Source organism: Sylvia atricapilla, chromosome 3 (genome assembly GCF_009819655.1).
Source record: "Sylvia atricapilla isolate bSylAtr1 chromosome 3, bSylAtr1.pri, whole genome shotgun sequence".
NCBI lineage: Eukaryota > Metazoa > Chordata > Aves > Passeriformes > Sylviidae > Sylvia > Sylvia atricapilla.
In genome coordinates this window covers 87,042,205-87,054,262 of record NC_089142.1, presented here as the reverse complement: position 1 = coordinate 87,054,262, position 12,058 = coordinate 87,042,205, and the positions used below count along the sequence as shown (strand labels likewise).

The following is a 12,058-nucleotide window of genomic DNA, read 5'->3' as shown; positions in this document are numbered from 1 at the left end:
AAATGTTACAGAAACGTAGGAAGCTCAAGAATGAATTAATTGATCTGACACTCCTGGGAAAAGGTGTTGTCATGTTATTACTGTGTGAGGTAGTTTTCAGTGCTTGCTGATACATGTTAAATGTTTTTACTGGATAAATTTGAATACAGACTCATGGTGGCTTCTCAAAACTTTCCCACTCACTGGGTATGTATACTACATTTATTTCCTCTTAAGAACCTGTTTTTCTATCAGTTGCCTATTTTTTCTCTGTTTGTATTATGACTTCCATTTCATATGATGCTATCTCCTGTATGGCTGAGGTTCTGCCAGTGAGAATCCATAGGGCTGGAAGATCTTCACTTTCCTTTATGCTTTTACTTTTGAACTAAAGTTGTTGAATTAAATTTCCTCATGGCACATGAAGATCACAGCTGAGTACCCCTTTTGGAATGGTTCTTAGCTAATTGCAGGTGCAGAGACTCAACCACCAGTTCCGGGATGCGCGTCATCAGAAGAAGACAGGTCGAAATCAGCACCAACATCTCCATGTGATCAAGGTCAAAAAATCTTTTTATTTCCTATCTAACATAATTTGTCACACATTTTTTCTGGAGTAAAAAAAATCTATGATCATGAGCCTCTGTAGATGCAAATCAAAAAGTAGCTACCACCACAAATTGAAGCATTTGATGTTATGAACTGTAAAATCTTTTTCAAACAGGCCTCCTTCTAATTTAATTTAGATCTGTGAAATTTGGTGGCTTTTAAAGGGAAAATTATAAAACAGTCATCTTAAGATATTATTAAGTTTACTACATAGGTCCTTGTCAACAAAATATATTTATGGAAATAGTTTATATACTCTGTTGTAAGACTGGAAATTTTAAATAGTAACACAGAGCTTGAGAGAGAGCCTTTATTTACCTGAAAACCTATCTGTTAATAACTTTTTGAGATAAAATTGACTCCTTGTAATTCCGTGTTGAACATTTGTAATAATAAAAATTTCCATCTGACAAGCTATGCTAGCCTGTCCATGTGGTCTCTAGAGGCTTCTTAAAACCATGTTTCCTTTCAGCAGTTTATTTTATGCGTAGATTTGGACACAGATATTTTAATCTTCACTGATTTGACCTGATTTCATTGAGCTGAGCAGCTGATTGACAGAATGTGTACGTCAGCAGCATGTTTTAAGTCTGATCTAATTGTTTTTAAAAATTAGAAATCTGTGACCTCTGAATCCAGAACTGATTTAAATTTGTCAACCTTTTAGTTTCACAAACCATTGTTTTCATAAAATCATGATTTTTAAAAGTATCTGATGTTTTGTTTAAAATAAGAACAAAGAATTTATCTAAATTCTCTCTTTAATTTGACCTTTATAGCTGTCCAGTAAAGTTGTTGCTTCCAAGGCCATCAGGCAGAAGTACCATGCAGGAGCTTGGGGCAGACCCTGAGGACTGTTAGTCACCAGGACTCTGTATTTAATACTGAGAAACCTTTAGAGCCATTTAGGAGATCTACACAATTGCTTCTTGAAGCAGCACTAGGAAGTGGTCAAACACTTTACTGGCAGGCGTCTGATAACAGCTGGAGCTGAATAAGATGCTCCATTCATGTTGACTTCAAGGACTGGGACGCCCAAGTATCCTTTGAACTTTTGAAGACACAGCTCTAAAATACTTAAGCAGGAAGATGAGTAAGTGCTACAGGAAGATAGGGATATTCTAAACAAAGTACTTCTCTGTGGTACAGGAACACCCAAAGTCACTAGAACAACTATTTGGCTACTATTCTGACTTATCTTTTAACTTTTGGATATGTCATTCTCTCAAGTTCATTTTAAAAGGCCACCCTTCCTGTTAGAGCAGGAGTTTGGCTGATTACTGTAAGGTGGAGAAGCAGTTTGCTAAATATGTATTCTTAACCACAGAATGCTCTTGAACACAGCATTCAGAGATGATGAATGTCCCTTCTCACACTGATACAGACTAACACAGGCTGGTTTTACTAACACAGTTGATTAAAACTAACTTTTCCTCACATTTCCACAGAAATCAAAGAGCTGGAAAACAACATTAGGAAAGCATTATCTTTTGACAATCGGGGAGAGGAACACAGAGCAACAGCTACAACATCAACAGACAACCAGCTTAACAACCTGGGGAGAATGGTGAAAATGGGGAGGTCAAACAGGCCCAGAGCAAGCGAATAGGTCTTGAAGAGTTCAACTTCATCAAAGTATTAGGAAAAGGCAGCTTTGGCAAGGTGGGTAGCCTTTTTTTCCCTTCTTATCTTCTTTTATTTTTTTTAAGCTAATGTTCAGGAGTGGTTTGGACTGTACCAATTTGGAAGTGTTCATATTGAGATTCAGAATGTGCTTTCAGTCTAGGGGTTTTCTTTTACCCAACACATCAAAAGTCTCCTGAAGAGCTGGCCTTGTCTGTGCTTTAGCTCACTTTGTTAACTATGGTCAAGCCTCCTGAAACAAAATGTCAGTGTTTTGTTATTTCAGGATATGGCTGATGAAAACACACACACAGTTGCATACATAATGTTCAACAAAATTGCTTGTGGTCAAGGAAGAAATAATGCTGTGGAGTTAATTCACTTTCTTGACAATTGCCAGTTCAAATTTACTTATTTCAGAGCATTGTGTGTGCTTATTTTCCTCAGTGGGTGTGTTCAGTGCTGGAGGAAGCAGGACTGAAGCATTTCCACTCAGATATGATGGGGTTTAGCTGCCCAAAATGCAGCGTAAGCAGCAGAGATGTAACTCGCCAGATGCCTTCCCATAGTAGGGGATTGGTGAGGGTGGAAGGGGCATTGCTCTGTCTACAAGGCTTATAGGTTTTCTTTCCACACCATTGTGCACCATGGAATCAGAGATGGACTGAAATATGAATCTGTTTCAGAAGTACATTCCTCCTTCCTTGATATTACGGGAACTTCACATGCAGGGGAACAAGGCAGAAGCAGTTCTTTTGTGTCCCTGTTTTCTAATCCTTTCTCTGAAGATTATCCTGGCTCCAAGCCAGAACTGACCTTAAACAGAATATAGGGCCTGAACCGTAAACAATAGTAGTAGTTAAAATCAACAACTTGAAAGCAGCTGGAATGGTAACTTTGGATTGTATACAAAGTCCATCATACTCAAATCTCACTACCAGAAGTGGGAGATAAAAGTGGGAAATAAATTTGCTTTACATCAACTTCCTTCCTTGTTTAATTTTTGAGACCTCACTAATAGGTACTTGTTAAGATACTAACTAACAAACAGAATACCTTCTGTTTCAAATTTAAAGACTACCAGAGGTATGTGCTTCTAAAATTACAGTGCTTTACTTTTTATTTTATAAACTGCAGCTTCATTTAGGCAAGCATGTCTATTTTCAGTGCAATTAAACTCACATGAAACCCTGCATTTGTGGCATCTGTTGTTCACACATAAAGAGACTTTTTCTTTGGTTTAGGTAATGTTAGCTGAGCTAAAAGGAAAAGATGAAGTATATGCAGTGAAAGTCTTGAAGAAAGATGTCATACTTCAAGATGATGATGTAGACTGTACAATGACAGAAAAGAGAATTCTGGCATTAGCACGGAAACATCCATATTTAACACAACTTTACTGCTGCTTCCAGACAAAGGTAAGCTACATGAGTCTTTTACCAATTTCTGCCCAAGGAATAACACTATTTCCAGACTGAAAGCAAACAGCATAAAAAGTACTGCAATATTTTGAAAATATTTCTGCTAAGTTTTTGGCATTTCAGTGGTATTGTACAGGAGTATGGGCTGCTGTTAAGAAGCATAACTACTATTACCTTGTAAGGACCAGGAGATGGCAGTAAATGAGTTAAAAAATTTTAAAAACCAGCATGCATAAAATACACAAAAATGACACCTACTGAGGTGGATTGGCACCTACTGAGGTGCCATTTTCTGTTTCTTTGGTAGGTTAATAGGTGTATCATTTGTTGAATTAAGTAGAAATGTTTTTAGCATCCAGGGGGCAATGCTTGCATGTAGAATTGCAGAAAAGCTGTGACAAAAACATCTTCTAGCAAAGCTGTCAGGAAAGATAAATAACGCAGTGAGAAAGCCAGAGGAAAATGGCTAGTAGGATCAAGATTATAGTGGTTTAAATATGGAAACAGCAAACAATTAATAGGTTTATACAGTTCTTAAAATAATGAAAATGTGCTAGCATTTTATATGCTTTGAAGTTGACACAGAGCAGTGTCAACACGCCAGGAAGGCGTGTATGTCTGTGAAGGGTGTTTCACATTCAGACTTTTATTATATGTGTGAACATACTCTTAAAACGTTTTAATGTATTATTTTAAAATTTATAACTAGAATTAGGCATGTTGTTTCAGGTGAAAGAGGTGATTAAAAGATTGTCGTGGGGTGAGGTATAAAGTCTGTGAGCGAAATGAGACTTTTAGGACTGAGTGCACTGCTTGGAGTGTAAATAAACGGATCAGCAGCCTGATGTGAATGATGTGTCAGAACACTGGTAAAGATCAGTTGTACATTAAGTAAATTATGACAGAACATTCTTCTGCTACTCCTCTGATTTCTGGGGGATTCCTTTCCTTTTGTATTTTTGGTCTGCTCTTCCTTCTTTTGTACCATGCTTTCTGCCTTCCTCCCTGCTGTCCAAAGCTATTCATCAAAGATACTCAGAAGTTCTTCTCTCTTCTCAGATCTCTTAACAGAGAGAAACTGTAGTTCATGGCTTTTCATGAGCTCAGAGGAACTTCTACTGAAGTGATATATAGTTACAAGTCATAGGTTAATGTCTCTTATCAAACAATCAAAACTACACCTAGTGATACCTAATCAAATTGAAGTCCGTAGTTGAAAAATGGAAGGGTTTTCTTGAGCATGTCCTATGAACAATTTACGAAGAATTCTTTTTGAAGGAATGAAAATACCAAACAACGAAATATATGAAAAACCAAAAGCCGTATGTCTGCTAAAAGTGCACATTATTTATGAAAAGCATCAAATGAAAATGTAGCAAGTAAATTAGTCAGTGAATGATTTTCTTGGGTTCTGTAGCATAACAGGTAGAAAAACTTGCTTGAACAAGCATACTCTGTGGTTAAAATAGCTTCATTGAGACAAAGGCTGTAGTACAATAGGTTTTAAGTGTGTTTCACAGTAGTATATAGTTACTTAGGCTGTGCTTGTGTGCCATGGCAAGGTGGCTGTGCTTTGCAGAACTGGTCCCTGAAGTGATCATGCTGGAATTAAATCTTACATTTCAAGTAGATCATATTTGTTGTATACACCCTGGCTTAATGGGAAGATTGACTCAGTATTCATTGTCAAAGCACTCAGAGGTTGTCTTTATGTAATGAGATTACTTGTTTTGTTCCTCTTCCACAAAAATGCAGATGTAGAAGTTTGACTTTATATGCTGCAGTGTTTTCCTTTGGTAATCAGCTGAAGACACTGTAGAAAAGTTGCCTAATATGCTTTGTACAGTAAGTACATTGCAGAATTATTTATTTTTTACATGGAGCAGGCTTTTTGTTAGTGTCACTTACTAAATGAATCTCGTATTATCCAGACAAGTAAGGGATAATATTTTAAATTACTTCAGAATTCAGAAATTGTGCCAAATAATTCCTAACAACAGCATACGTTATGCAGTAGTGTGGTTTTCACCCTATTTATATAACTTCTTTTAACAATTCCATCTAGGTTCCTTACTTTAAAGAAATATTCTTGAGACTGATATTTCTTATGTTCCTGCTTAATACAAAAGCAAACTTTGATCAAAACAATTTGCTATAAGCCCATCAAAAAATGAGCCATTCCCCCCCCCCCTCAACATTTTAGATTGATTTTAAAAAATGTACTTGAGTATTGTACTTCAGGAATAGTTTTGAAATCTTCTTCAGTGATCTGGAAGTTGCGTTCAAAAGCTCGAGATAAAGTGTGCAAAGCTGATACAAGATGTTTTGTCTGCAGTAGTTCAAGGAATGAACTCCACAACCCAGTCTTACATATAAGAAAGAAGATAAAATTTACAGGCAGGGCCTCAGCTGATCTGGATTTTTACATGCAAGGAGCTTAACTCTTTCAGTGCAGCATATCTTGTAAAACTGTATCAGGCACCTTGGATAGTATTTTTCAACACTCTTATACTATGCAGCATTTCTCTTCTTGTTTTCCCAGGATATGGTCATTGTGTATTCAGAGATTTGAGTTGTGTTTTGCCTGTGGTCTGTCAGTAGGAATATGAATGATGAATGCTGCATTCTCTATTTGGCACTCCCATGGCAAGAACTGCTCAAGGCCTAGCATACAGGGTACAGCATTTTTTGTTAAAACTGACCTTTGCTGATCGTCATTTTTGGTTTATTCAGTACTTCATTGTGTAGATATTGTTTTCTCAATAAAGGAATTGAGGAAATATAGAGCATTTTCAGGGTTTAATTTTGTTTCCGCTATTTCTCATATCTTCTCTTTCTCTATGTGTTGGTCCCTTGATTTTTCAATAAGGACTATCTTACCTGACAGTAATCTGCTGCTGCCCAGTTCCCCTCTTCATTGTCCTCTTCCCTCCAAGCTCATACCCTGCTTCAGGGATCAACTATGGAACGGTATCAACATGAGGTTTTGTTGATAATGCTCCAGTCAGGTGGCTCACATAGAGGATTTAAATGTTTCTAGACATGTTTTCCCTAAGGATATCCTTGTCTTCATTCAGTTGGATATTTCTGAACTGGGAGAACTAAAGTGCTTTTTATGGAAAGGTCTAGAAAATACAAGTAGCTTCACTTAATTCCTCCTACACCCCTGTCAACTTTTTTCATAAGCACTTAAAATTTTCCAGACCTCTACCCTATGAAATGCATACAAATGTATGTGCACACCCTATAATTTATAATGAATTATCCTAATAAATACTTAAGAAATAAAATGGAGTTTAAATTATTTAAGGCAGTAAAAGCTTTATTATGATAATTCAGTATAAAATTAGAAGACTAGAGAGCTGCTGCTTCTAACATCTGCCATTTGATTTTTTTATCCTACTTCATAAAATCACATAAATTTGAAAATAGTGCTCGCCTTCTCTTTTCATAATACTATGTTCAACAGATGTAGTAGAGAGTATTTTTAGTGCACAAAAATGTTCCTGTTGAATGATAGATTTGCAGAACTTGTAAAGAACTCTTAGTCAACATTATGTATTTTTCTTTGAGGAAAGAGTTAAATAAAGGGTAGAAAAAGTCAGTTACTACAGGTAAATAGTCAGACTTTTGCCACCCATAAAAACATTACTCCTCCTTAGAGTGTTAAAATCAGTGTATCTATCCACAGCAGAGCTCCTGGGCTCCTGGGCTGACCTGCATTCACTTCTTTCCTGTGTTCTGGTGTTGTGAGACAGAGACCAGCTGTGTGACATGGCAGAGGACATCCAGAACAGGCTGCAGTGACCCTAGTGCAGCTGTGTCGGTCCCTTAGCTGTTACATGCTACCTAGTGGCTTACTGCTGCTTTATCCTAGGTTGTGAGTTCTGTGTTCAGGGGTTATTCCTTGCTGCTGTTTGCACTGTACCTAGCACACTCTGAGTAATGCTAGAAGTCTGTTGTTTTTAAAGCTGAAATTCATTCCAGCTGTCATGATATCCCTTTCTTACTCTGAAAAATCCATGAACCTCTTTCTGCATCAGATCCCACTAAAAACCAAGAGAAATTAGTCTTCCTTCCACTATGGCTTGTATTTAAATATTTCCAAAAAGGATTTGCAAGTCCAGTGAAAAGGTGTAAAATGGAGTTCTGTTTTTAAAGTGATTTATTTTGTAAGAAAGTGTAAAACACAAAAGGGAAAGAGAATCATCATGCTTATGATTTCTTTAAGTCATGTTTTTCTAAGTTAATTTAGATAGTATCCCTGTAGTATGTGACCAAAACTGTCATTTGGTTAAATAAAATCTTATTCTTTTATGTGCATTTGTACAAAAAAATTAAACGTCTTCCGCCATTATAGCTCAGATGAGTGTCATTTGTGATATACTGTGCAAATTAACCTAACTGACTTGCCACTGTTACATTCATCTGGGACTAATCAGAGCTTATAATCCATTTTATCTGGTATTCTTGTACTTTTGTTGCTAAGCAGCTAAAGCCATTATACAGATATTGCTATATGGGTGTAATCAGTTTAACACGAGTTTGTATTGCCTTTTATTACTGATTAGTGTCAAATTAGAACTTTTTAGGGCCCAATTCTGTTCCTTATTATCCCTGCTTCGGTGGATTTGTACGTGTGAGACAAAAGACGAAATTAACCCCTGTATTTTTAGCTATTTTAATGCTAAAATATTTTCATACAATTTAAATACAAAAATATTGACACAATTTTCTTAATGATAAGTGTTAACCATGGTAAAAAGGCAGAATAAAATTGTAAGTCAGCATAGAGTGATGTTATTTATACTGTTTCTATTATGGTACCTTTTTATATACATTTATACATGTTTATATTCAAACCTAATTTAAATATTTTATTTACCTGTGTTGCTATATATGCACATAAACAGAATATGTACAATAGTGGGTATTCTTGAATTCTCAAATCCTGGTTTATGCAGGCAGTTCGTATCGTAAGAAATTAAAATATACTGATTTTGACTTTTTCTTCAGAGTATTTCCTGAAGGACTAGAAGTTGGAATAGCGTCTGGTGATATTTCTTATGCCATACAGTTAAGAAGTTATGTAAATATACAAAAAATTGGCAGGATAAGGGTTTTCAGAAATTTGTAAAGTGTGTATGTTATATTTGGCTTTCCTGGTGACTGCTATCCAGTGTGAATGCACTGACCACGATCACGGCATTGTCTTAAAGTAGACACTATGGTCAAGAATAGTTGGAAGAGTGAAGCTGATGATTAAATACTGTAATCATTGTCTCTAACACACACACAAGCCCCTGTTTCCAGCATGATGACCCCATTTTGGGAAACTTGCTATTATGCAGCTCAATTATTGCTAGCTGCTCTTCAAGGATTATTAAAGCCTGGTTAGCTCACTGAAGATTCATTGTTCACATTAGTCCCTTTAGTGTTAAACTTCAAGTCAGGCCAGCAGTGCAGCCAGGCTCATCAAGGGCCCCGCAGGAGAAATTACTCCTCCAGCATCAATCAGAAGAGTCTAAATGCTCCTCTTTCAGACAGGAAGGACTTCTCTTTTGTGATGTAGCTCCCAAACTGAACAGGACTCTTTCACACCCTCTCAAAGCTAGGGCTTGTTCCTAGTTTGCATGTGTACGAGTGAGTGCTACAGCTGCAGCTCCAAGCTACATTGCTTTGCTGTAACCAACTGAGGCCTCGACAATCCCGAGAATGGTCCCAAGGCTGTGACACAATTCACTGCAACTGCCCTCATGAAACAGGTGAAGGCAAGCTAGAGTTCGTACTGCTTTTTTTTTTTTTTTTTTTTTTTTTTTTTTTTTTTTTTTTTAACCTCGGTCTTCATGTTAGGCTTTTAGAGTTAACTGTGTCAGTGGTTCACTGTGTTAAAGACGTCTTAGTGCAGCCAAGCGTAAAATTCAACGTCAGGACTTTAATCCTGATCTGATCATGTGCAGACAGGAGGTTTTTAGGGTAACAGGTACAGCTAAGGGCCTTTAAGGTGCTGTTTTCATCTCTCTTGGACAGAGTAGCTGGAATTACATATTAAACACTTCTGATCTTGGGAAAAGAGTGTTTCTCCAGTTGAGGCATGTTTGAGAGGAGAAATTTTCTGAGCATCTACCCAGATGCTTTGCCAGTAAGTTCCCTGGCAAGTCTGTCTGTCTTGTACACTGTCTTTTAGCAGAGATTCGAGGAGGCAGAAATACTGTCATCCAAACAGGGTGACGGGGGTAGCAGACTTTCAAACTGGAGTAGTCCCCTCACTTACTGGGTTTATGGAATTTCTGTATAATCTTGTGCTACGGCTGTTTAATATCGTTCTGGTTGTTCCTGATTTGGCATTCTTAATCTTACAGCTCTTGTGGAAACACAGTGCTGTTCCTCATCCAGCAGCTTAATTTAATATTGCTGCTTAAAATGAAATCCTGTGTGTTAAAGCTGTATTGTGGCTTTCAGTTTAAGGCTAATATGACTTGTGGCAGCATTGCTCGGAAGGAATGTGCTTCACTGGTTTGTAAGAGGATCTGTCACTGCAGACATGTGCTGTGGTCTTCTTTCTGTCCTTCCTCTGCACCTGCATCCAGAGACCATCCTCACAACTGTTGTAGGTTTCCTCATTTGGACAAAAGAGACCTGAGTACATGACCCACTGGTCCGGTGTCCTAGCACCCTTTGTGCTTGTACTTGTATTTGATGGCCATAAAGCACTATTCACAATTTGCCTCTAATGGGCTTAGGCTAAAAATAAATTTGCAACAATAAAACCTATCTTTAAAATAAGTGAAAATATAATGCTCACATGGGTAGCTGTTGGGATGCCTGTTTATGCCAGTTGTCTGGTTTAAATGCTATTAAGAGAAAGCCTGTGACACACAAGAGATTGTGGGGAAACATTTTATACCATGTGAGTTAGGTGTTGCGCTTACAAGTAAACAACTAACGTACCCCAAAGGAAGAGTCAGGAAAAAGGAAACTGCATATAAAATTTGATTCTTCTGCAGCTTCTTTTCTAAATGCAGGAAATGATTCTCTTTGGAATTCATTTGGGCACTTTATTGCAACTTTTTTTTTGGTAACAACAGTAAGCTTAGTAAATTATAATTGTACACAAGAGAATTTCACCATGGGAATGAAGTGGAATTTACAAAACATTTGAGTTTGCAACTTTAGTAAAATTTTCATTGCTTTTTTTAGCATCTACACAGAGCAATTTTGCCATAATGAGTCTTCTGCTCCATACACCACATATCGGCGAAACCTGGGCAGAGTATTGCTTAAAGTATGCTTTATCTCATTTTCGCAAAACCATGCCATTAGATTCTTTTTTCACGGTTCATGCTGTTTTATCTCACTTGTGGGTGAATAGTTTTAGCAAAACCAAACATGGGTTTTTGATGCAGGGTTTATTCTTGCACAGTTACTGTGGGCTGTATAAGACTAGCAGTGCCCAGGCCACAGACTCATCTTGTGTATAAGGAAGCATGTGAAGAACCTCTCTCTGTTCCTGCATAAGTGGAGCCCAAGGCCATTCTGTGAGCTGGGAAGTATTCAGCACATGGTTCTATCTTCTTAAAGTTATGACAAGGGTGATCTGTAACATCAACTCTAAGCCTTTGAGAAGCGTCTCTCTGGAGGAGAGCAAATGGTGTGTCACTTGTGGGCCTGTGAGTCCACAGTCTCTTCACCAAGGCTGAGCTACTGTGTGAAGTGTAGACAACTTCCACAAACAGTAAGAAACAGTAAATATAAATGTGTACAATATGTACAGGTAAAATATATCTCACCATTAAGGCTTTCTGTTCTCTTCTAGTAAACCAATCAGTCATTACAAAGTAATTGTTCAAAACTGAGAAAACTTGAATAATAAACCCCCCCGACAACTGCTTCCAAGTCTTGGCTGTTCCTATTAATACATAGTTCATAGCAATGTGAAGAGTGTTTATGGAAAGCATTCTGAAGGCTAACATACAAACTTAGCTACTTAAATAGTGTATAGGATAATACCAGCTAGTAGTAAGTCTGCATATTTCCATAATCTAAGTTGTCACCTAGAGTGATCACCCCATTTTGTCCTTAATACAGCCAAGAAACACCCAGTTGCAACTCTTACAGAGTAAGGGCCTTGCCAAATTCACAAGAAGGAAAATTGTCCTTTTAGGTGTTTAACTTTACGTTCAGCCTATAGAAGGACAAATGGGATCCATTTCATACGCTTCTATAAATAAGTTTCTCCAAGAAGCTTCAGAGAATCACACTAAATAACTAACTTGGAATACTCTTACTGGTAAGAAGTTTCTTGAAAAGTCTGTGGTGGTACTTACTTCTCTTTTCTGTTTTCAAAAACTCAATATTGAAATCACACAGAATTCTGCTACTTTTTAAAACTTTTTTAAAACTACTTCCTGAGTTGTAGAGGAAAC

At 37.2% G+C, this 12,058-nt stretch overlaps 1 protein-coding gene across 1 annotated transcript in view; it reads left to right on the top strand.

Moving 5' to 3' along the window:
* Window positions 1–12,058, top strand: part of PRKCE (protein kinase C epsilon) — a 285,713-nt gene that overhangs the window by 184,881 nt on the left and 88,774 nt on the right. Inside the window, 4 exon segments of the mRNA XM_066316076.1 lie at window positions 443–539; window positions 2,037–2,149; window positions 2,152–2,250; window positions 3,456–3,629. Coding sequence (XP_066172173.1) covers window positions 443–539; window positions 2,037–2,149; window positions 2,152–2,250; window positions 3,456–3,629 — 483 coding nt within the window.